Source organism: Mus musculus, chromosome 13 (assembly GCF_000001635.26).
Source record: "Mus musculus strain C57BL/6J chromosome 13, GRCm38.p6 C57BL/6J".
Taxonomy (NCBI): domain Eukaryota; kingdom Metazoa; phylum Chordata; class Mammalia; order Rodentia; family Muridae; genus Mus; species Mus musculus.
In genome coordinates this window covers 54549192-54574124 of record NC_000079.6, presented here as the reverse complement: position 1 = coordinate 54574124, position 24933 = coordinate 54549192, and the positions used below count along the sequence as shown (strand labels likewise).

General features: G+C 46.6%; 2 protein-coding genes across 15 annotated transcripts in view; one reads left to right on the top strand and one right to left on the bottom strand.

Annotated features, from left to right (window-relative positions):
* The first annotated feature begins 8742 nt into the window (after window positions 1-8742).
* Window positions 8743-22907, top strand: 4833439L19Rik (RIKEN cDNA 4833439L19 gene). Of its 7 annotated transcripts, NM_133797.4 has the most exons (9): window positions 8743-8943; window positions 9504-9610; window positions 9853-9940; window positions 12254-12432; window positions 14801-14927; window positions 17474-17598; window positions 20821-20927; window positions 21088-21227; window positions 21308-22907. In NM_133797.4, exons 3-9 carry the CDS (start codon window positions 9913-9915, stop codon window positions 21511-21513), a joined length of 912 nt encoding a protein of 303 aa, NP_598558.1. In that variant the 5' UTR covers window positions 8743-8943; window positions 9504-9610; window positions 9853-9912; the 3' UTR covers window positions 21514-22907. The 7 variants fall into 7 exon arrangements, with proteins under 7 accessions (NP_598558.1, NP_001239574.1, NP_001239575.1 ...); NM_001252645.1 differs by lacking the exon at window positions 9853-9940; XM_006517478.4 differs by lacking the exon at window positions 9504-9610 and having other exon boundaries at window positions 8749-8943; window positions 21308-22903.
* Window positions 22835-24933, bottom strand: part of Simc1 (SUMO-interacting motifs containing 1) — a 47552-nt gene continuing 45453 nt past the window's right edge. For all 8 annotated transcript variants that reach the window (XM_011244528.1, XM_011244529.1, NM_176987.4 and 5 more), the window contains one exon: window positions 22835-23742. In XM_011244528.1, coding sequence (XP_011242830.1) covers window positions 23492-23742 — 251 coding nt within the window. In that variant the 3' untranslated portion in view covers window positions 22835-23491. The remainder of the gene's footprint in view (window positions 23743-24933) is intronic.

The window sequence follows — 24933 nt, the reverse complement described above, 5'->3', positions numbered from 1 at the left end:
CTTTGTTTCTTAGTTTTAAAAAATACCTCTATCGGAGTTGTAGAGATGACACTGGTTCAGAGCACTGGTTGCTCTTTCAGAGGACCTGATGAGTTCTACTCCGAGAACTCACACAGCTGCTCCCAACCTTCTGTAACTGCAGATCTTATCTGGCTTCTGCAAACACCATGCACACTCATGCCCACAGTGCCCAGATATACAAGCAGGCAAAATACCTCTATAAAAAAAAAATCTCAATAGCAACACCTCTTTGGGGGAGGTTCATTTTGCTTATTTGATAGAAGTCTGGAGGTAGCAGAATAGAGCACTCTGAAAGGTTTTACTCTCAGTGGCACTCAACCTCATGGTGACTCTTTAATATAGTTCCTCATGTTGTGGTGACCCCAACCATAAGATTTTCTTTGCTTGCTACTTGGTAACTCTAATTTTGCTACCGTTGTGAATTGCAATGTAAAAGCTTGTGATTGTGGGTTGAGAACCATTGATTCAGAAATTACTATTTGCAGAGCAGGAGAGAGATCTCCCTTCCCTTTCCCTTCCCTTTTCCCCTTCCCCTTCCCCTTCCCTTCCCTTCCCCTTCCCTTTCCCTTCCCTTTCCCTTCCCTTTCCCAATCCCTTCCCTTTCCCCTTCCCTTCACCTTCCCTTTCTTCTTCCCTTCCCTTTCCCCTTCCCCTTCCCTTCCCTTTCCCCTTCCCCTTCCCTTTCCCCTTCCCTTTCCCTTGCCTTTCCCCTTCCCTTCCCTTTTCCCTTCCCTTTCCCCTTCCGTTCTCTTTCCCCTTCCCTTCCGTTTTCCCTTCCCTTCCCTTCCCTTCCCTTCCCTTTTCCCTTCCCTTCCCTTCCCTTCCCTTTCCCCTTTCCTTCCCTTTCCCCTTCCCTTCCCTTTTCCCTTCCCCTCCCACCCCCTCTCCTCCTCTCCCTTCCCCTTTCCCTTTCCCTCTCCTCTCCTCTAATGCATACCACTGGAGTGCCTGGTGCCTCCCAAGGTCAAAAGAGGATCCCGCAGCCCCTAGAACTGGAGTTAATGCATGATTTCGAGCTGTCATATTGGACTCTGGGAATTGAATCTGAGTCCTCTGCAAAAGTGATAAGTGTTCTAAGGTGCTGAGCCACCTCTCCAGTCACACACACACACACACACACACACACACACACACACACACTGGGAACATTTATATACACCCTTCACTTTTGCTATCAGACTATTGGCACAATGGACCCTGAGAAATTGAAATGTATCCCTCCCCGGAAACTGAAGGAGGAGAAAGAGAAAGTAAGGCAGTTAGAGATCGGCCTCAGTAAGACCTGACTCTAACTTTTGTTCATGGTCTGACTCGGATCGAAAGTAGTGCATGGATTAAAGCCCCTTTGCTTGATGACCTTTGATAATTCTAGTTCTTCATGAGAGAGCTCTGGTGCTGGGGGAAAACCATCATTTTGTACACAAGGAAAGTTCAAGTTATCTTTTTACCTCCTATCCACTGTTGCCTTGTTTTGTAACCATTTTAAAACACCTACCTCTTTACTTTTTTTTTTTTTTTTTTTTTTTTTTTTTTTTTTTTTTTTGGTTTTTCGAGACAGGGTTTCTCTGTGTAGCCCTGGCTGTCCTGGAACTCACTTTGTAGACCAGGCTGGCCTTGAACTCAGAAATCCACCTGTCTTTGCCTCCCGAGTGCTGGGATTAAAGGCGAGTGCCACCACGCCCGGCTTTAAAAACACCTACCTCTTGAAATCTGAACCATACCCTCTCTTGGAACCCATTCCACTTTGAAAGTTTCTCTTTCAAAAAAAAATCACATTTATCTTTAAATTTTATGTGTATGTGTGTTTGCTTGGCAGGTATATTTGTATATCACATCCATGTCTGGTGTCTGCAACACCAGAAGGGGATGTGGGAACTGGAGTTACAGAGGGCTATGAGCAATGTGGGTTCTGGATTGGATAGCGAACCCTGACCCTCTAGAACAGCAACCATGTTGGTGCTTTCAACTCTGAGACATTTCTCCAGCCCTTCTCTTTCTCTCTCTAATAGACAATATTAAAGCACTTGACTCATGAACCACTCCTTCACAGGCCAGTATCCTGGAGTCCCAGCAGCTTCCAGCAGTAACCACTGCAGGCAGCTCTCAGCCACTAGTTCTGAGTCTCATGTTTGGAAAAAGATTGAAATGGGTGCCAAAACCTTGTGACTTTTCAGACTCCCCTCAAAGGAGGTACTGTTGGCATTAGAAGCTGCTTCAAGGTCAGCCTCTAAATCCAGGAATGATGTCATCCCTGGGCAACAAGGACCCTCTTGCATCTGTTGTCATGGCAACCACCACACACTCCCAGCTTATACTTCCCACGTGCTCCTCACCAGCATGATCACCTGGCATCTATGTTAAGACCCAAATAAAAGACGGAGTCCCTGACCCCTTGCCCCCCTTTCCCTCTTTCTTCCCTCCTTGCTTTCCCCCAGTGAACCCTCTTCTGGTGGGGCTGTGTGGGTCTGGTGTGATCTGTCTGGATCTGAGCCACTTTCTAACACAACAGGTACTATAGCTAAAATGACAGTCTGTTGACAGGTGGGTGGGCCTACGGTTCGTCAGACTACCTTCCTTGCCTTTTCAGCTTTGTTCTTTAAAGACTGGGTCGCTTTACTTTTTTTTAGCTTTGGTTGGACAGGAACTTGCTTTATAGACCAGGCTACCTGCAAACTCACAAAGACCGGACAGACACTAAAATGCACCATCACGCCTGCCTGCTTGTCTCCTATTCAAACACAAACATCATTCCAGGACCATGAAGATGTACTCCAGGGGGTCATTATGAAGCAGAATAAGGTAGAAAAGATCAATTATTAGCTTTACTGAAAGCACTACTTGTACTGCATTTTGCCAAACATGACTTTACTTTGCTACCAGGACCAGAACGACCTAAAGAAGAAGCTAAAACACAATAGGTTGTTGTTCGCAGTAATCTGACAACAAACACATGTGTGTGTCAATGTCATACATACCTTTGGAACCCCAAAGCTCCCAAAGCTAACGACCACCTTATGCTTCTGTTCACAGGCTGTGGCTTAGAGAATGAGAATGCAAACTGGATCAGAGACTGAAGACTTATGGGAGCTTACTTGGCTTGAGTTCACCAGTGGCACTGCCTCTCATTTTCTTTGACCTTGTCTCACTGACAAGACAGGCATAAGGCCTCCAAAGAGAAGGTCAGGGCTGGAGAGATGGCTCAGACGTTAAGAGCACTGATTCTTTTCCAGAGGTCCTGGATTCCATTCCCAGCACTCACATGGCAAGCTCACAACTGTCTATAACTCCAGTTCTAGGGGTTCTAATACCCTAACACAGACATGCGAGCAGTAAAAAACACCAACGTAATAAAATAAAAGTAAATTATTAGAAATTTAGATCAGTTCAAATGAAAGGATGAAAATTTAAAATAAGAAAGAAAAGAAAAAGTCAGGATCAATGCCCAAAGAGGCCAGAAAAGGACACCGGATCCTCTGGAACTGGAATTATGGAGACTATGTGGGTGTTGGGAACCAAACTTGGGTCCTCTGCAGGAACAGTCAGTGTTCTCCTGACCTATCTTTCCAGTCCCCTCGAACTGCCTTTTTGTTTGTTTGTTTTTGTTTTTCAAGACAGGGTTTCTCTGTATAGCCCTGGCTGTCCTGGAACTCACTTTGTAGATCAGGCTGGCCTCGAACTCAGAAATCTGCCTGCCTCTGCCTCCCAAGTGCTAGGATTAAAGGCATGCACCACCACACTCAGTCTGGAGGTGGGGATTTTTTGGTGAGGGGAGATGACGCGTAGGGTGTGGGGAAGAGTGACAGAGGGTATGGGGTGAAATGATGTATGGGATGGTGTGAGATGACGAAGGTGTGAAGTGATCTCAAGGAGCCTATAAAAAATTGACTCCTCGCTGGGCATGGTGGCCTTTAATCCCAGCACTTGGGAGGTAGAGGCAGGCGGATTTCTGAGTTCGAGGCCAGCCTGGTCTACAGAGTGAGTTCCAGGACAGCCAGGGCTATACAGAGAAACCCTGTCTCGAAAAACAAAACAAAACAAAACAAAACAAAACAAAACAAAACAAAACAAAACAAATTGACTCATCTGTGGTAGCTAGGCAGATACAGGCTGAAGTAGGTCGTGCTGAGTCACTCCAGTACTGAACTGAACAAGACAGGTCTCTAAACTCAGGCTTCTTCACTAGGCCTCAGTATCTGGCAGAATAAGGCCGAAAAGTTTTCTTTCTTTCTTTCTTTCCTTCTTTCTTTCTTTTTTTTTTTAAATAATTATTTATTTTATAAATGATGAGTACATTGTAGCTGTCTTCAGACACACCAGAAGAGGACATCAGATCCCATTACAGATGGTTGTGAGCCACTATGTGGTTGCTGGGATTTGAACTCAGGACCTCTGGAAGAGCAGTCAGTGCTCTTACCTTCTGAGCTCTTAACTCTCTAGCCCCCCTGAAGTCGTTTTCTTAAATCTGCATTCAGCCTAGATTCCAGGAAGAACTAACAGTCACCTCTTGAGACTTTCTCTTCCCACTCTACTTTCCAGGGTTACAGAAGCAGCACCCCTCCTGCTTGTGGGGCACAAAGTCAAGAAAGTGCTGCAGAGCAGGCTCCTCCCCTTCAGAGCAGGCTCCTCCCCCTCAGAGCAGTAAGCTTGGTGGCCAGTTTGCACCACTGGGAAACAGTCTCTCTCCCAGGCAACAGGGGCTCCTTTGGTTCCTCTTGTGGAGTCACACTTAAAATAATGGCCAACTAGCTAACATTCTGACCAAGATTACCCAGTTATGAATGCTTCTTGTCCTCTATTTTAATCATTTAAAAAATATATTTAATTTGCAGGACTAGAGAGATGGCTTACCAGTTAAGAACATGCAATGCTCTTCCAGGGGACCCAGTTTGGGTCTCTGCACAAAAGGTGGCATACTGCTGTCTGTAACTCCAATTTCAGGAATTCCAATGTCCTCTTTTGGCCTCCATGGGTACTAGGAGATACTTATGATACAAAGACGTACATGCAGGCCAAATATCAACACATACAAAATAATGCAAATAAAAATTTAAGCACACTATCTCCTCTTCCAGAGGACCCAGGTTCCATTCCCAGTACCCACATGGCACTGCTTGTATGCCAGTTCTAGGGAATCCAATGCCCTCTATGACCTCTTAGGACACCAGGCACTCATGTGCTGCAATACGTACTGTAAGAGGTTTCCAGGCCTTAGCACAAATGACTCCATGATAGACGTATCAGTCAGGCTGTAAAACAGCACGTAGACAACACCACTTGCTAAAACTCAAGCAAAGGCTTAATCTGGTGGCCAATGTGGGGCATAACCAGCTGACACATACTACAGCTCTGCCCATGTGGACCACAGGAAGGACCACAGGAACTCTGGTTTGAACAAAAAGCATGAGTAGTTCCTGGGCTACGGCCCACTGACTTTTGGCATTAGCCCCAAAGACGTAAGCCTCCCTACTCAGAGAGCAGGCACTCTGTCTTTTTGGAAGCAGCACCCCTCCAGCAGAAAGACCTGCCTGCTGAAGCAAATAGCTGGCGGTGGCAGTGGGGCAGAGCAGGCTCCACCCCCAGACCAGGCTCCTCCCCTCAGAGGAGGCTCCTCCTCTAAAGTTTTTGTCATTGCCCTACAGACGACCCTGGTGCTCAGACCCTGAACGTGATACCCTGAGCAGGATTTCCCTGTCTCAGGATTGTCTAATCATTGTGTTCACACCAGAGGCTGTGTAGATTGTGAAAGCCAAGACTTGTGTTTTGAAATTCCATTGATAGTGTGAACTAAAGTGAATGAAGGTTAATTGGGCACCTTCAGTTTAAGTGAGCACTCACTTATAAACCAATTTGGTGTCATTTACAGGACATGGCAATCCTAAGCATGCATGTAGACACCTCATAAACACAGGCAGACACTCCATAAACACACGTAGACAGACATAAAGTTGGACCAAAGGATTCATTGTCTTTTTATTTGTTAATTTTAAGTTATTACTATTGATCTGATTATTTTCTCCACAGTATTAACTAATACTTATTCTAAAATATGCATGTCCAAATGTGAAGCCAGGGAATTGTGGGACCAAGGAGAACAGGCCCGGAACAAGAGTGAGGTCAAGGCATGTCCAAACCCCAGAATCTGGGGTCTGACATGGACAGGAGTGTATGATCAAGCCTGTGTGTCCCAGCACAAGTAGCCCTGCACTCCCACATTTGTCCCCCACCCCCAGGAGGTTATGTAGCCTGAGTTGCCAGGCTAAACTTCCTCACCCTATGTACTGGCTGGCTTTGTATGTCAACTTGACACAAGCTGGAGTTATCACAGAGAAAGGAGCTTCCCTTGAGGAAATGCCTCCATGAGATCCAGCTATAAGGCATTTTCTCAATTAGTGATCAAGGCTGGGAGGGCCCAGCCCATTGGGGGTGGTGCCATCCCTGGGCTGGTAGTTCTGGGTTCTGTAAAAAAGCAAACTGAGCAAGCCAGGGGAAGCAAGCCAGCAAGCACCCCTCCATGGCCTCTGCATCACCTCCTGCCTCCAGATTCCTGCCCTGTGTGAGTTCCTGTCCTGACTTCCTTTGGTGACGAACAGTAATGTGGATGTGTCAGCTGAATAAACCCTCTCCTCCCAACTTGCTTCTTGGTCATGATGTTTTGTGCAGGAATAGAAACCCTGACTAAGACAGCCATTATAAGGTCATGTCCAGCCGCACAGTAGCACCTGGAATCCTTCCTCATGGTAATGAGGTATCCCTAGCACCCTGGCCCTGGCCAATGATGTTCACTCACCCTGAAAGCCTCCATCCCCTCGAAGGTTTAAATAGCGTTTATTCCCTCCATTAAATGAGCTGCCTCACTGAAGCTCTCTCCTAAGAGTCCGTTCTCAATGTGCTCACTGCCACCTGAGGTCTCTTGCTCCTGGTTGTCCTGCCTCGGTTTCTCTCTCAGGATCTACCAGTTGCAATAGTAGCCAATCACATGTACTCACATACATAAAATAAATAAATAAATCTTAAAACAAGATATTTTCAAAATATTTCATTTGTTTTTAAAAAAAGACATTTTAACCTTATAAAAGATTTGTTTTTTAAATGTGTGTGTGTTTGTTTGTCTTTTTTTTTTTTAAAGAATTTATTTATTTCATGTATGTGAATACACTGTCACTGTCTTCAGACACAACAGAAGAGGGCATCAGATCCCATTACAGATGGTTGTGAGCCACCATGTGGTTGCTGGGAATTGAACTCAGGACCTCTAGGAACAGTAGTCAGTCCTTTTAACCACTGAGCCATCTCTCCAGCCCTGTGTTTGTTTTGCTTGCATAGATGTGTGCCTGTCTGTCATTCACATGCTGAGGCTGTAAAAGGGCATTGGACCCCTTGGATGAAGAGTGATAAGCAGCTGTGAGCTGTCCTATGGGTGCTGGAAATTGAATCTGGGTCCTTTGGAACGGCAGCCAGTGTTCTCCATTGAGGAGCCTTCACTTCCGTCCCCATGTTTAACCTTTTATGTGAGAATTGATCTGCACCCTTTCCTCCCAGGAGCAGTAAAGTAAAAACACTGGGAATACTTTTTCAAGTGTCACACTGCAAATCAAGTGTGTTATTCACAAATGAAGTATACAGCTTACAGAAGACATGAATTCCTGGCCCAGTCTTGGTCCTAACAGAATGCAAGCAAAGTCAAATGTATTCCCATCTTTTAACACCCTCCGATTCTTCCTGAGCGGACAGTGAACCTTGGACTTGGAGCAGAGTTGAGTGTGGGTGTTTTCAGCTTTCTCTCATGGAGCAGAGCAGGGAAGTGTTTTTGAGACCTCTGAGTGGCTACCTCTCCAGGTCCACTTTTCTCATAGTTATTATCCATTTCCGGGGAGGCGGATGCTCCTGTATTTAGTCCTGTACTAGTGTGGAGCCCGCCTGACTCCACTGCTAATTAAAGGGAGAAAGATTAACTATCAGATCCTCTCTGTGTGTGGGAGGTATGGTAGTGGTTCTTAACCTGTGGGTCACGACCCACGAAGGCGCCTACCTGGCTTCATGGTTCATTGAACTGTGCCCTTCCCCCCAGCCTTGAGCAGGCAGAATCAGACTTTGTTTCTGCCACAGTTGGCTAGCCCACCTAGGGTGGAGTCTTCCAATCTAGGTAAAGTCTATTGTGTGCCACATCTGCAGCTTCCTGCAAGAAGCCACCACCTGCTAACAGGCTGCCTGAGCTTGCTTTCCTGATAAAGCAATGAGAGTCTGGCAAAGTGGGGGATGGGTCTCCCCCCTTTAAATTCAAGTATGTGGGAATGGGAGACCGACTGCGGTGTCCTTGGGAGCCAGAAGAGGGCAGCAGACCCTGGGAGCTGTACTACAAGAGGTTGTGAGATACCAAACCTGGGTGCTGGGAACAAACCCAGGTCATCTGCAAGTGCAGTAATTACTGTTTTAACTGAACCATCTCCAGCCATCAATCTTCATTCTTTCCCCCCTTCTCATCCTCAGCCCCCACCACACTCCTTGATTCAGGCAATGCTCCTGCCTCAGCCTCCAAGTGCCACAATTCTGTAATCAAGTAAAAAGCGCAGAGGAAGTGCTGGAAACAGGTGACCTCCTTTCTGGGAACCCCGTGGAATTCCCTTTTAGAGTTCAACCTACAGGGAGGTGTTCCGGTGGTGGTGGGTACGGAGGCACGCTCAGATCTCGGACTACAACTCCCAGCATGCCCCGCGGATCTTCGAGTCAGGTCTCGCGCGACCTGCGACAGTCTCGGGGTGGTTTGGGGGTTCGGTTGCCGGCCGGCGACTGTCCTCCGTAGGGGAGCGTTCGTCGCGCTCTCACGATGGCTCTGCTCTGTTCAGCCCAGCAGCCTCTTGGGCCATCTGGAGCCTCGGAGCCTCTTTAGTGCGGGAAGTCGGGCCGCAGGCGGCGGGCGAGCAGGTAACCGACCGCGGCCTGGCGGAGCTGGGGGCAGCCTGAGTTCCGGGGCGCCGCGGCCTGGGGGGCCTGGAGGGGGGCTCTGTTCCACCCTAGCGGGGCTCGAGGGACACCAGAAAGACCCGCACAGTGAGCCTCGGAGCATCTGCTCGCTGCGAACCAGCCGGCTTCGCCTTGAGGGGTGGGACCGTGGGAAGGTCGGGATTGGCTTTACACATCTCAGAGGCTTTGTTTTGCACCTCCTGCGAGAGAGTCGTGGGCTTGGGGTCGCTAAGGGAGAGGGAAAGGGCGTGTGTCTGGCTTGCGGATGTCCCTAGGACCGCAGTGAACTTGAACAAAAATCTGGACCAATAATGCCTGCTGTGCAGCGCCGCGGGTTTGTTTTCAAGACAAGGGTTGTGTGAGAATGCGATGACTTTTAGTGATGCCGAGTTGGTCTTCTATGCTGGCATAGCTCATTTCTGCCAAGGGGAAAGGCTGCTATGTAATCCGGCTGGGGAGTGGTCGGATGTTCGGTGGACTTAGGGGCGCTGTACCAACCTTGCTTGTTTATTGTTACTTAGAGCCTCTGGATGGACCCTTCCTCAGAAGCTTCGCTAATTTGCAGAAGCTGGGCAATGCTCCTCATTAACATCTGTCTGTCTGCATAGTCCGGCGTCATTTCACTGTGGTAAGGTGTCTGTCTAAACTGAGGTTTGGCTTTCTCCTCTCGGGTGTTCAGAGGAGCCAGCCATAGGATACTGGCAAACTAGTGGACTTTATCCTTCCGGGGGTGTGTTTGTCACTCATTGGTTCTAGCGTGTGTATGTGTCAACCTTACTTACCAGCCATAAGTCTCTGCGTGTCTGTCAGAGCACTGGAATGACCCTCTGCTGTGCAACATAAGAAAATGCCCTATGTTATTTTTATTAGGTGGAAGGGACTCAGCTCCGAATTACGTATAGAAAAAAACACCTGGATCCCTGTCTTTCAATGGCTTCAAGACAACCAGAAGTGCCTGGTAAACTTAAGTTCTTATTGGTTAAGTCTGTACCCCCACCCACATCCCCCAGAGAGCTTATTTTCTCAGAATCCTTAGTACTGATCTTCTTTAGTATTAGGTCATCACCTTCTCAGCCGTGGTATACACCCTGACCTTGGCTTACAGCCTCTTGCCATAAGTGTCTTTTGTGAAGAGTAAACACTTTTTGTTTGTTTTTCCAGAGACAGGGTTTCTCCGTGTGGTTCTGGCTGTCCTGAAACTCTGTATTTAGACCAGGCTGTCCTTGAATTCACAGAGATCTTACCACCTCTACCTCCCAAGTGCTGTCTTTAAAGGCGAAATCATAAGTGAAGTTCAGAGTTGCTGCTAAATCTACATCTACTGTTTTTTTTTTTTTGAGACAGAGTCTCCCTTTGTAGACTTGGCTGTCCTGGAATTCACAGAGATCCTCCTGCCTCTGCCTCCTGAGTTCTGGGATTAAAATGCATGTACACTGCACCTGGCTCAAAAAAGTTTTTGGGCAGGCAGTGGTGGTGCACGACTTTATCCCAGCACTTAGGAGGCAGAGGCAGGTGGATTTCTGAGTTCCAGGACAGCCAGGGTTACACAGAGAAACCCTGTCTCGAAAAACCAAAAAAAAAAAAAAAAAAAGTAGATGCCAGCGGCTTTATTACTATTGTCTTTATGAAGCCATTGGACAAGGTGTTAGACACTGTTTGAAGTCGCTCCCCAGTTAGGCAGGTTAATGGAAGCTTCCTCCATGTACCCTAATACCATTTGTCTCTACCATCACGTGTGTCTTCCACTTACACTGGACTCTCTAACGCCCTTGTCACCATGCAGAGCTATGTGTGTGCTCATGAGCTTAAGGCTTTGTAGCTGGCAGCAAGGAGTGAGCCCTGGCTCAGTGTCTCCTGCGCATTTGCTAGCCGTGTGGTAGTGCTTAGGTTCCGTAGCACGGTTTCCTGAGCTGGGAAATGGGAAAGAGTTTACTTAGAGAGGAGTAGATAGAAGGAGGGCTCTCAGTGCCAGGTCATTTGTGTTTGCATGTCTTTTTCCCTTGAGATAGCAATGTACATACTGTAAATTCACCTAGAGTGGGTGATTTCATGGTTGGTGTGTTCATAAGGTTATGCATCCATCAAATTAATCTACTTACAAAGCATTTTCATGCCCCCAGAAATACTTTGTACCCATTAGGAGAAACACCTCATTGCCCTCTCCCTGGCCCTTGGCAACTAGTAACTTCTTGGGCTTGTTAGTTATTAGTATTGGTGATGGTCACATGGTAGCTCTGGGTCCCCTTGCTGTTTAAGTCAAACTTGGCAGGGTTTGAGCCTTGCTGCCAGGCAGGTTTCTACCTTGACGAGTGCGATTATGTAACAGGAAAGTATCACCTTGAAGGCAGGTTCTGGATCAGTGACCAGACAAGTGAAGCCTGCTCTCTGCTCTGGCACAGCTCAGAGTACACACAGCTGAAGCATGACGCCTCTGTCACAGCTGGACGTGCCAGCAGTCAGCTGTCGTGGTCAGGAATGGCAGGCTCAAGCTGGCGGTGTTGATGAGAGTGCCTGTCAGTAATGCCTGTGGTGGAGACGTTTAAATCTTCAGAAAGCTAGGAACTAGAGGGCATGCCAGGCCCCAGACGAGGAACTGTTCCTTGTAGTTTTCTTTGGAGGGGGGACACAGAAGGCGCAGGGCTCTTGATAAACTAGGTCGAGCCTCAGCTAGCTAGCCATTTTCTCTATGAACTGAGGCAGCTCCTTTCATCACTAGGGTTTAGTTTCCTCATCAAATGAGACAGTGACAGGCTACAGACTGAGGGAAGAAAACATAGAATGATACCTTTAGTCACTTTCTATCCTCAGTCTTGTATGACTGAGAGTTAGCATGTGAGTTTTGAGATAGGTTTGATTTTTGACTGAAAATTGTGCTTTGAAGTTGTGACTCTGCATAGGCTAAGTACAGTAACTTGAGGTTCAGGTTCTTTATTCTGTAAAAGTTGATGAAGCCCTGGAGTGGTTGTCTGTGCTTGTAGTCCTAGCACTTGGGTAGAGCTGAGGCAGGAAGACTGGCAGAACTTGAGGCCAGCTGTGCAAGCTATATAGTGAGTACTAGCCAGCCAGGACTACGTAGCAAGACCTTGTCTAACAGGATTGTGTTGCTGAGCCAGTGTAGTAGACAAAGAAGGCAATGAGCACTGATAGCAGGGCTGTTATTACTCCCTTAAATGGATTAGCTGTCCCCTAAGTGTCACAGCTTTCTTATCTACAGATGAACTTAAAGTCTGTTCAGTTGACATCCCATATTGACAGGTATCTCTGTTCTTAGCTCTTGCTCCCAGCGGGCCTCTAGGCAAGATGTCCCTGCCCATCGGGATGTGCCGTCGGGCATTCAGCTATGATGATGCCCTAGAGGACCCTGCGCCCATGACTCCTCCTCCATCGGACATGGGCAGCATCCCCTGGAAGCCAGTGATTCCAGAGCGCAAGTATCAGCATCTTGACAAGGTACCTCACCCTGCTCACGGCTTCTGGCAAACTCACCCCATTTTTCTTCCTGTTCCAGAAGCTTCCGTGGTTCTCAGTCCCTACAAAACCAGGCAGCAGTTGTTCCCTTTGTACATCTTCTGTCCCTTTTTCCAATCCAAAACTTGAATAGTAGTGTTATCTACAAGAGATTCTTCTAGACTCTGCTTCCCCAACTAAGAAGCCAAACTCCAGAACCTGCATACCTGAGTTCTGATGAGTCCTGCTTGTCTCTTTATAGCTTCTCTGTTATCCAGCTATAGTATTATTAGAATATTTGCATAGACACAATGAGGTAGTGGGGGAAAGGACCAAGTCTAAATATGAAATTAATTTATGTTGTATGCATACCTTTTCCCTTATGTAGTCAGATTTTTATGCACTAAATGAAATTTTACACCGGGAAATTTTACTGTCTCTTGTGTCATGGCAGTGTGCAAAAGTTTCAGATTTTGGGGCACTTGAGAGTTTAGGTTTTTGAGTAGTGATTCTCGGCCTATATTGTATTGCAGCATTAAAATGAAGGTCTGGCATAGAGTTCAAAAACCCTTTAAGTGGTTCGTTTTGTGATTGGCATCAGCGCAGGTCTCTCTCTAGTGCCTGCTGTGTTGTTGCTCGGGCATGGGTCACCCTGATGCCCGTCACCCAAAGAAGGTCAGCCTGGTGCCCGAGTCAGCGGGGAGCTGAGGTAAAGCCATTTCCCTGCAGCCTCTGTGGGCCTGAGAGGAAGCGTGCAGTGAGGGTCTGTGTAAGCAAACTGGGGTAGATCCCTCAGAGTCGTACCAGGGCACAGTGCCTCTGTCTGAGTGGATGTTGAGGGAGTAAAGTAGGAGACTTAGAGGCTGGGTTGGCGTGGGCGGTAGCTGAGCTGGGTGCTGTCTGAGCTTTCCTTTCTGTTTTCCTGTTACATTCTCAGAACAGGGACTTCTTCCTGTGGTCTGTCTGCACTGCTGTGTGGAGAAGAACTCCTTGTGTTAGTTGTCTGCTGTAATCCAACTCCGACAGCTGTTGAAGAGAAAATGTTGTGTTTAAGACAGAGGGTAGACTACAGGGACTGGCAGCCAGCATAAGGAAGGTCTTGAGTCTGAGGCCAGCCTGAGTTTTATTCAAAGGCCCCTGCCTAAAGAAACAAGACCCCTAAACAGTTATGATAAAAACCTATATAAAAACAAACATGAAAAAACCTGCCAGCTGTTTCCAAGGCTAGTACAGGAGAATTGCCTGCTTAGGCTACAGAGCGAATTCAAGGCAAGTCCAGGCTATGTAGTGAGATCTTGTCTCAAAATAGATGAGAAAAAGGACAGCGGGTATGCTCAGTGGTGGGTGCGTGCTGGGCATTTGCAAGGTCCTGGGTTCAGCCCTCAGCCTGGGCCTGGGCTGGGAACAGGGCCTCCTGTAATAAAGATGAATCTTCCCACATCAGTGAACAGAGCAAGGTAACCCCCACAGACACTCACAAAGGCTAACCTAATCTAGATAACTCTTACTGGGTGCCCAGAGACCTTTCTCCTAAGTGCTTTTACATTCTGTCAAGTTAACACTAACCATCACACTTGGGAGTTTGTTTAAAAATTCTATTACTATTATTTTCTGTGTGCTGGATATCCAAGGCTTCACATAAGCTGGGCTAGAAACAGATTTTTTTTTTCTTTTTTGACCTAGGGTCTTACTATGTAGCCCAGGTTGACCTCAAATTCATGGTAGTCTTCAGTCTCCAGAGTGCTGGCACTGCAGATGGGCATTACCACACTCTGTATTCACTCTTAGTGTCTGTGTGTCTCACCTCCCCACAGCCCAGACCGACCAAGCAGCCTGAAGTGTGTTTGGCTAGCACTCAGGGGCGAAGTCTGAGGAAGTTCTGCTCAGCTAAATAAGGCTTGCTTGTAGGAGGTGTCTGTTCCATGTTGTTTCTGCCCTGTTTGTCCTTTCTTCTCTCCATCCCTCAATAATGTTTCCTCATTTTGGAGACAAGGTTTTGGTAGGTATTCCAATCTTGTCTTGAACTCACTATGTAGCCCAAGCTAGACTTGAACTCACACCAATTCTCCTGCCTCAGTGTCTCTAGCACTGGGATTACGCGTGTGCCATCAAACAGTGTTTAATCTGTAGTATTATGGGCAGACAGAAGTTGAAAGTTAGGCCTCAGGACTCCAAAAACTGCCTTTCCTCATGTGGTTCCAGGTTCTTCCCTTAAGTCCAGTCTGCTTGTCACTTTGGCGAGTAGAACTGTCCCCTTCAAGCAGTTCTTCTCTTAACAGGTTGCACACTCTCGTAACGTTCTCCACAGACGTAAGTTTAGCTGTGTGGCTCCCCTGCCCTGCTCACGTGCTTCCTTCCCTCTCTTGAACAGACAGAGGAGGGCGCGGCCAGTGTCTCTTCCCTTGCTGTGACTCCATCACCAGCCACTGACAGTTCAGACAAGGCCCCTGTGGTGAAGGCTAAAGCTACCCATGTCATCATGAGTTCCCTGATCACAAGTAAGCGCCCTTCAGTGTTGGCAGAGTGAAGGGAGTGAGGGAGAAGTTGGGCCTCAGCTGCAGGTGATTCTCAGGCATGTCGCTTTCATGGCATCAGATACAGCAAGAAGGAAGATAAATTGTTGACTATGAAGGATCTCATTGACTTAGGTGTTAAGTATCTCATTGGCTTAGGTGTATTCCTAAGTATCTGATTGGCCTAGGTGTATTCCTAAGCCAATTGTTGTTTGATACAGTCTCATTTTCCTGTTGTGACCAATGTGGTCTTGGCCAAGTTACTCAATGGTAGCACTGTTCCCACTTTTCTGAAGTAGGGATCTGGCTGGCAGGTTGTTGGTGAGGTTGAATAGTTCATTAGCAGGAGCTTGGACCTGCTGCTCTGGGTGTGTTGTAGAGAACAGGGCCTTCCACTATTACATGCATATTTGTTTGGTTTGGTTTTGAGAGAGGGTTTTGCTGTGTGCCCCTTTTGACTTAACTCAAAATAGTCCCTGTCTTAGTGGTTTTTTTTTTGTTGTTGTTGTTGTTTTTTTTTTTAATTCTTCTTCTTTTTTAATGTAGGAGTGCTCTGTCTTCGAATATACACTTGCAGGCCAGAAGAGGGCATCAGATTCCATTACAGATGGTTGTGAGCCACCATGTGGTTGCTGAGAATTGAACTCAGGATCTCTGGAAGAGCAGCCAGTGCTTTTAACCTCTGAGCCATCTCTCCAGTAGTGCCTTAGTGTTCTTTTTTGTTTGTTTGTTTTTTTCTGAGACAGAGTTTCTCACGCCTGGCTTGCCTTAGTGTTCTTAAGTGCTGGGATTATAGTCTTGTACCACTGACCCAGCTACTTTAAATTTCTTTACATAGCATTTATAGATAATGTATATATATTTTTACAAATGAGTTTTTGATAGTGCTGACCAAGGCCTGTTGGTCCACCAGGAAGTCCAGGTGTGGAGCTTCAGCTTCTTTAGAGTGTGCCATTGATAGTCCTAGTGAGGCTTGATATGGCAGCCAGTTTTTCCTTTTTAAGTTTATCATTTTAAAAAAATTTGTATTTATGTATATAGTCTGTGTGCTTGAGAGTGTTTGGGAGTGGGGAGGCAGAGGTGTATGTGTGTGTGTTTGCACGCGCATGTAAGCCTGAAAGGGCAGAAGAGATATAGTTGTGAGCCATCCAGTGTTGGCAACAGGATCTGAGTCGGAGTCCTCTGAAAGAGGAGCAAGTGCTTCTAACCACTGAGCCATGTCTGCAGCTCTTCATTTTAGACTTCTTTCACAAGTTACCTAAGCTGTTTCCTTCTCAAGGGCCATTCTGGCAAGTGTGGGAAGTTAATTATTCAGCCCATGGCTCTGCAGTAACACCCACACCAGCACTGAGGTGCACAGAGCTTCTCCTTGGCTGGCTCTTCTGTCAGAGTTCTTTACTTTTCTCCAGGAGGGCATCAGTTTGTCTTGTCAGTTGTGGAAAGTTTACTTGAACAGTCAAAGTCCAGACCCACTTTGGTTTTCTGTAACTGACCCATTTGCAGCAGCAGCTGTGACTTGATTTTGTAGCTTGACTGTCATACAGCGCGGCTGTTCTCCTGGCAGGAGTGTGGTGCACATCAAAAAGGAAGTGGGAAGTCTAAATCCGAAGTCCACCTGGTGTGGACATGGGACAGTCCATAGCTGCCATGCTCATGTGTAGTGTGCAAAGTTTGTAGCTTAAATTGGGCTGATGAAATGGCTCAGTGCAGAAGAGCACTGACTGCTCTTCCGAAGGTCCTGAGTTCAAATCCCAGCAACCACATGGTGGCTCACAACCACCCGTAATGAGGTCTGGCACCTTCTTCTGGTGGGTCTGAAGACAACTACAGTGTACTTATTTATAATAATAAATAAATCTTTGGGCCAGAGCGAGCAGAGGTCCTAGATTCAATTCCCAACAACCACACGAAGGCTCACGGCCATCTGTACAGCTACAGAGTGTACTCACATCCATAAAATAAATAAATCTTTTTAAAAAGAAAAAAAAATCTCTTGTTTATTCTGTAGTGTGATCGACTTGTGACATAATAAGTCAGGCTGAAAGGACATGGTTAACTGGGCCAGGGACAGTAACAGGTAGACCATATGTAAGAAACTTAAGAGTCTTTATTTAGGCCTGGGCTGGGCCAAGGCAGGTTGTTGTGCTGCGACTCTGGCTGGTACCTTGGTGCCAGCTGGCAGGAATGCTTCCCTTTGGCAGAGTTTCTGTGTAGGTGCTGATTCAGCAGCTGAGTGCTTTGGGAAGTCTTACTGTGTCCATATGTCAGGGGCTGTTGCTGAATGTCAAGTGTCAAGAGGCTGAGTGTGAGGAGCTAAGGCATCCAGCTCCCTTCAGGACAGTCGGCTTTTTGGGGTGCTGTGAGAGAAGGCTGGCTTCTGAGGGAACCTTTGCGTCTGGGGTACTCCTGAGTCTCCAGTGCTCAGTGTGGCCTCTTGCCTCTGGGGAGAACAAGACACCTGTTCTGTCCTAGCTGGTTTTGGCTGGTTTGCCACTGGTGAGGGTTGAGCATGACCTGTCCTCTCTTTTCAGAGCAGACCCAGGAGAGCATCCAGCGTTTTGAACAACAGGCAGGACTGAGAGATGCTGGCTACACACCCCATAAGGGCCTTACCACGGAGGAGACCAAGTACCTTCGAGTGGCAGAAGCACTCCATGTAAGCAAGCAGGGCCATCATGACTTGATCTGCAGTTGTGCTTTACTTTTTCCAGCTTAGCTGTCCTGGAGAGTGACAAGAAGAGAATGGCAGGCAGACCGGGACTGTCCTGCTAAGATGGCACTCCTGGCTGAAGGCCTGGACGCCTTAGCTGCAGATATCTTGCTTGCTGGTCTGGAGAGTGAGGCCACGCTTTACTTATATATGACATGTATGAGAACTCTGAACTGAACTCTTTTCTATGTATGCCAGGGTGGTTGGCCGTGACGGAGGGAGAGGAGACTCCCACGGTTCCCATGGTTTATAACTCAGCTGAATAACTCAGTCGCCATTATTTAGAGATAGGGTCTGGTCTTTGTATATAAACTCAGGCTGGTTTGGTGGCATATTCCTTTAATACAGTGTACATGTGAGCATGAGGGTTCCAGGCTAGCCAGGGCTACATAGTGAGAACCTGTTTCAAAAAACAACAAAATCAAAATCCAGGCCAGCTTTGAACTGTGATCCTCCTTTCAAATTCTGGGATTACAGGTGTGTACCGCCATCCCAGAGAATTCTTAACTTTTTAAACCTTCTGTTCAGGAGCTGGGTGTGATAGTGCTCATCTTTAATCCCAGTTTTTGGGAGGCAGAAGCAGATGCAGGTGAGGATCTCTGTGGATTCAAGGTCAGCCTGGTCAGCTTAGTGAGTTCCAGGCCAGCCAGGACATTGAGGGAACCTGTCTTGGAGTGGGGTTACAGTATTTTGGTGAGAGTTTATTTAATGATGGTTAAAATGTTCTTTTGTGCTACCAGATAATTGAACCCAGGGCCTCATGCCTACTGAGGAGTGTTCTATCATCAAACTACAGCTCCAGCCTCTCACCCACTGTTTCTTGTCTTATGGATTTATTTTCTATGCATGGTGTTTTGTCTCCAAGTATTTCTTTTCTTTTCTTTTCTTTTTTTTTTTTTTTTTTTTTTTTTGGTTTTTTGAGACAGGGTTTCTCTGTGTAGTCCTGGCTGTCCTGGGACTCACTCTGTAGATCAGGCTGGCCTTGAACTCAGAAATCCACCTGCCTCTGCCTCCTGAGTGCTGGGGTTAAAGGCGAGCACCACCACTGCTTGGCTTGTTCACATGATTCTTTTAGAGAGGCCACTTTCTATTAAATGATGCTGTGTGACTTACACATTCACAAGTCTTGATATTGATCCTTGGAGTAGATACTATAGTCTGTTGTGTAAAGAAAGAAGATATTGGGGGCTGGAGAGATGGCTCAGTGGTTAAGAGCACTGACTGCTCTTCCAGAGGTCCTGAGTTCAATTCCTAGCAACCACATGGTGGCTCACAGCCATCTGTAATGAATGGGATGCCCTCTTCTGGTTTCAGGTGTGTCTGAAGACAGCTACAGTGTACTCATATAAATAAAATAAATAAATCTTAAAAGGAAGGAAAGAGAGGAGAGAGAGCACGCGAGAGCGCAAGAGCAAGAAAGAAAGGAAGAAAGAAAGAAGCTATTGGCAAGGCGAGCCAGTCAGGTACAGAAGCATGAGGACCAGTCCCTAGAAACCAGATAAGGTAGTGCTGGCCACCTCACTGCTATGGGCAGCACAGGAGAGGTGAAATTTATAATGGCATGACTCGCTTGGACCTTTGGCACTGGCTAATCAATCATGGTGTTTCCAGGAATGAAATACATAGGAAGCCTACTGCATATTTGTTTGATCTGTATAAGCAGAAAAATTCTCAAAAAAATGAAAGAAAGGCTACATTAGATCATGGTAAACAGCAATCTCGGCCAGTGAATCAATTTCCAGACTTGAGACAGTTTGCAGATCCGGAACCCCTTGAATGAAGGGGTGGCCAGGTTCCGCTGAGGAAGGATCTTGATAAGACACCCAAAGGTTTTGCTGTTACCCTTTCTCCAGTTCTTCCCCAGAGGGACCTACGGCCTTTTACAAGGGTAACTGTACACTGGGGAAAAGGAAATAATCAGACCTGAAAGACAGGTGGATTCCTGGAGCTTGCTGGCCCACCAAACCTGGTCTAATCAGCTCCAGATTGGAGTGAGAGATGATCTCAATAAAGCAAAACAAGACAAAACAACCCCCGAGACAAAGATCCACAGTGGTCTCAGACATGGAGATGCACACCTTTACTTCTAGCATTGGAGGTAGAGGCAGCCAGCTCTCTGTGTGTTTGAGGCCAGCCTTGTTTATGTCGTGAGTTCCAGGACAGCCAGACCTTGTGTCAAAACACCCAAACAAAAGAGAAAGCTACCAATAAGGTGGGTGGCTATTGAATAGTGACAGGAGGTTGATCATCGTATACATACCTTCCCCTCACAGTACATACACGTACATACATACAGGCAGATCACTTGTGCACATAAAAAAGTAAAGACAAATCTTTAACACAAGAAAGAAAATAAAATCCAAGTAGCCATTACAAGTTCCTTTGAGCATTGGAAGACCATCAGAAACAGGTGTTGGTGTACAGTGTGTGTATGTGGGGGTGGGGGGAGATATAGGACACCATGGATGGTTTGCATTGTGCAGTGAGTATTCCAGATGAGTCTGCAGGTTAGGTTTAAAAGCCACTCCTGGGAGAAATCATGTTGAGCTGATACCATTTGAACTTTGACAAGACAGATGCTTCTGAAGGCTGGTACTCTGTTTTTTCCATTCAGATTGTTAACTTACACAAATTGCTGTGTTGAAAGTCAGCTTAGGTCCAGCAGAGGCATGTCCCTCATGGAGAACATACTACTGTGGAGCTACAACTTAGACCTAAGAAACAGCTCTGACTCTCCCTGCTGAGCCACCAATCTGTCAGCAGTCTTTTGATAATGCTGTGGAGGTGGTTGCTTATGGGAGAAAGGAGGGAGAATGGGGTAGGTTTCTCAGAGTATTTCACTAAAGAGGATAGCAAGCCTGACTTGGCTTTCAAAGTCTGAGAAGGGCAGAGACTGTACTGAAAGACAGGAGCAGAATTGAAGGCCAGGCCTAAGGGGTCAGCGGCCTGGTGGCTCTTCCATGATTTGGCTTTGTTAGAAACCTGAGCTCTAGTGTACAGCTTGGAGCACAGGAATGCTTGGGATGCTGTAGAGTACAGCGCCTTACAAACACAAAATCCATGTCGTATGGAAGAAACAGAAGCACTGCTGCCTCAGGTTAGGATGGGCACCATAGGGCTCATGCCCAGGCTGATCTGCTGTGTATCTGATCTCACCCATTGGGACAGAAACTAAAGCTGCAGAGTGGAGAGACAGCAAAAGAAGAGAAGCACCCTGCATCAGCCCAGTCCACCCCGAGCAGCACCCCTCACGCGTCCCCTAAGCAGAAGTCCAGGTCAGTCTCCCTGGAGCCTGTGAGCTGGTGTCTCTGGGGAAGCCAGTGCTGAGATGCTGCTGGGCTCCTGCCTCTGGGTTCTTGTTGCTTTGGGGTAAGACACTTGTAGTGACAGGGGAAGATGGCATACAGGAATTATGCATTTACTTCTCTGTTCCAGAGGCTGGTTCCCATCTGGCTCCTCCACAGCCTTACCTGCTCCGAATCCTCACACCATGGATCCTGGGAGTGGAAATGATAGGAACTCAGCAGACAAATGGAGCCTCTTTGGACCACGACCCCTGCAGAAATCTGATTCTGGTAAGGTAGCTTCAGAAAGACCATCAAGGCATCAGGCTACTGTGTGGGCTGGGGCTATAATCTGTTGTTTTCCTTGGCAGGTTTTGCTATTCAGGCTTACAAAGGTGCCCCAAGACCCTCTCCTATGGAGGTGATGCGTGCCCAGGCCACACGAGTAGGTGAAGATCCAGCAACTTTCAAACCACCAAAGATGGATGTCCCAATGGTAGAAGGAAAGAAGCAACCACTTCGAACCCATAATCTCAAACCCCGTGACCTGAATGTGCTCACACCCACTGGCTTCTAGAATGCTCTGTCCAGGGTCTGCAACTTCCCTGGGCTCTGACTTAGGAGTGATGTGGCTAACTGAGGCCTGAGTGAGTGTGTAGATTGTCCTTGGGTGAGTGAGAAAAAACACTTTGCATTGCTTTCAGGTTGGTGGAAAATGTCAGTGGTGTAGTGTTGAGGACCTCACTATTTTTTTTTTTAAATCATTTATCCTAGAGAAGGACTCTGATCCTTGCTTTCCTAGGTAAATTATGCTGGAGTGCTTCCAGTACTAAGGCCTCTTGATTCTTTCCCCTTGAACACTATGAGCACTGACAAATCATGGTAGAGGTGCCCACCAACCAGTTTGCACAGTGGAGGCCACCTGACATGCATTAGCCTGGACTTCTCTGAGAGCTGGGCACAGCTTGCAGGACCCTGGCTTTCTAAGCTGAACCACAGATTGTTCTTCCACCCACCCTCTCTTTTTCTTTTTCTTTCAAGACAGGGATTCTACGTGTAGCCCTGGCTGACCTAGAATTAGCTCTGAAGACCAGGCTGACCTTGAACTTACAGAGATCCACCTCCCTGCCTCCCGAGTGCTGGAGCTAATGGGGATCACCACCACAGCCCAGCTCAAGTTCTTTCTCTTGGTTAGTCCAGCACACCACTTTGTTCTCTTGGGCCGTATCTGCTGTGTCACAGGACAAACACTAGGTCTTATACAGCCCCCTTTTTTCCCCCTGAATTTTAACATGACATTAATTTAACTTCTAATTCAGTATGATGCTGGTTTCATACTGGCAAATGGTTCCCCACTCTAATTCCATTACTGAAGATTAAGCCCAGGCAGGGACTTGCTCATTCTAGGCAAGTGCTCTACCACTGAGCGGGAGTCACCCCTACTTCCTGGATAGTAGGCTTTTTTAGTTGTGTGTTTTGTTTTGAGACAGTGTCTCACTTTGTAGCTGTGGCTATCCTGGAACTCAATCAGTAGATGCCCAGAGATGATGTGCCTGCCTCTGCCGTCCAATGCTGGGATTGAAGGTGTGCACAGCCACACCAGCTTAAGGTTTTGTTAAAGAAGACGATAGGTATGGCTGGATTATATAGTCTTCAGGTTCACATGAACTTGGCTGTATTCTGATAACATTGAGACCGTTTTCCACCAAGTTAGCCTCATTTGTTCAGTAACACATCTTACCGAGGAAAGGAGGCAAGGAAGTGCCCTTTTGTGTCTCCTCATTGTTCACAGCCTGTTGGTCTCGAACACTCAACATATGATTGCTCGATCACTTTAGATAGTAAGTAGGCTATTTACATAATGAGCTAACCTCAGAGAGAAGCCCTGGAGTCTAAGATTGTTGTAAAAATTAATTTATTTGTGTTATCTTGTATTGACAAATAAAAATCTTTACTACTTTCTCAAGCCCAGGTCTGTCTTGTCCATTCTGCCTGCCCCATAGTGGAGCCCAAGCACTGTAAACATCTTATTCTATCTTATTAACACCACAGGTTTGACAGGCTCTTGTTTCTTTGCCTGCTTTGTTAGACTTAATAAACTGGCCACAGAGTCATATTTATGGGCAATATAAAAAGTCTAGTATAGAACATGGTCTATTCAGGAAAAACTAATGTTTTTTTCAGAGCTGGGCCGAGCGGGCCGTCAGTATCTTGACCAGTGTAACACTGATGGATTGTGCAGAAGGGTTCTTTCACATCTTGCATGGAAATGTTGGACATATAGTGCATATCACTGCCTGTTTCAAAAGCATAGATAAATAATTTAATAAAAAATATATACACCTTGTATATTTAAGCCAAATTTGAATAGGCTAGGATAAAGATTATAAAAAAAATATATACTGAAGAGTTACAAAGTTATTACAACCTACTGATAAATAAGATAGGTTTGGTCCTATGATGTTCCTAACTACTGTTCATACTTCAGGGCTTCTAAGTAGCTGGCGGTAGTCAGGAGGTATTCTTGGTGCGCAGTGCTTAGAAGTCTGGCTGCCTCAGTGCTCTGAAGCAGGCTCTGTGTCGGGGTTCAAGTCCGCAGCATAGAAGAGCAGCAGCTTCAACAAATGCACTTTGTCTTGGAGCTGGGGGACTAAAGGTTCTCCCAATATGTGGACCAGGCGGCTGCGGAAGGCCTCGATCTGCTTCTCCACATCCAGCACCGTGATGTCATCTCCTTGTTGGGGCTTGGGCTTAATTCTTTTGATGATTAAGTCTTTCCGATCAATCACTGAGCTCCGTAGGTGCTCTGCAAGCGGGAAGGAATCAAACAATCTGTTTGTTTTATTTTTATTGTTACTCCTTGGCATTTAAAAGCTAAAGTCTAGTCTTATAGGTGAGGCCTGGTGCCCGGCTACAGGACACAAGACTTACTTGCATTACTGTGGGAGCCTCACTGATTGTCAAGAAAAAACTACTCTGCTGGGCATGGAGGTAAATGTCTTTAATCCTGGCACTCGTGAGACAGGCAGGTGAATCTCTGATTTTAAGCCCAGCCTGGTGTATGCATACGCCATATGTATGAGTGCCCACAGAAGCTGAAAGGACACCATTCAATTGCAGTAGGCAGTTGTGAGCTGCCTGATGTAGGTTCTTGGAACTGACTGCAGTTCTCTGGAAGAGGGATACATGGTCTTAACTGCTAGGCAATCGCTCCAATTCAAGAAACTATACATTAAAAAAAACTAAGCTGGGTGTGGTGGCGCAAGAAAGGACTGGGCACAGTTAAGTGGGAAACTGCTTGTTGAGCACGAGGAGGTGTGGCTTCACTTCCTAGCACCTCAATCCAACCTCTGGGAATGTAGAGAAGTGATCCTAGAAGCCTGTGTAGCTCATCCTGTAATCTAGGAGTTAGGAGGCCAAAGCATAGCCATGAGTGTTGGGGCTGCCTGAGGCGCCCCCCCCCCCCCACACACACATGGGAGGGAGTGGTGGTGGTGGTAGTGGTAAAACTTTAATTCAGTGCTAATATTTACAAAAGAGTCCTGCCCAATTGGTTCCAGGCCTGAGCAGGTCTCTGAGGTCTCTTACTTTCTGTGTGACATCACTGAGTTAAAGTCAACCTCCAAATGATCATGGGCAAGTAAAATTTCCTATAATCTATAGATACCATGTCCAATACTACAACATGGATTTCCTAAGATTGAGGATATTTACTATTGTAACCTGGTATAATTATTGAAAATAAACAGTATCAACACAATATCATATGCTCTTCAGATTCCCAATTGTCCCAACAGTGCCCTTCATTTTTGTAGTTCTGGGACTGGGGCCCATGGCTTCCAGTGTGTTAGACAAATGCTTTATCAATTATCCTCAACTCTTCTACACCAGCCTTTTCTAATTTAGAATCCTGTCTAGGATCAAGAGTTACATTTAGTATTCAAATACTTTAGCTTCTCCTTAATCAGGAACAGAATTTTTTTTAAAAGTACGGGTC

Excerpts from the sequence above, each read along its gene's own strand:
- 4833439L19Rik (NM_133797.4), top strand. The coding sequence starts at position 9,913 with ATGGCTTCAAGACAACCAGAAGTGCCTG. Across the intron at positions 14,928-17,473 it reads CATGAGTTCCCTGATCACAA|AGCAGACCCAGGAGAGCATC; the intron begins GTAAGCGCCCTT and ends CTCTCTTTTCAG. Across the intron at positions 21,228-21,307 it reads CCTGCAGAAATCTGATTCTG|GTTTTGCTATTCAGGCTTAC; the intron begins GTAAGGTAGCTT and ends TTTCCTTGGCAG.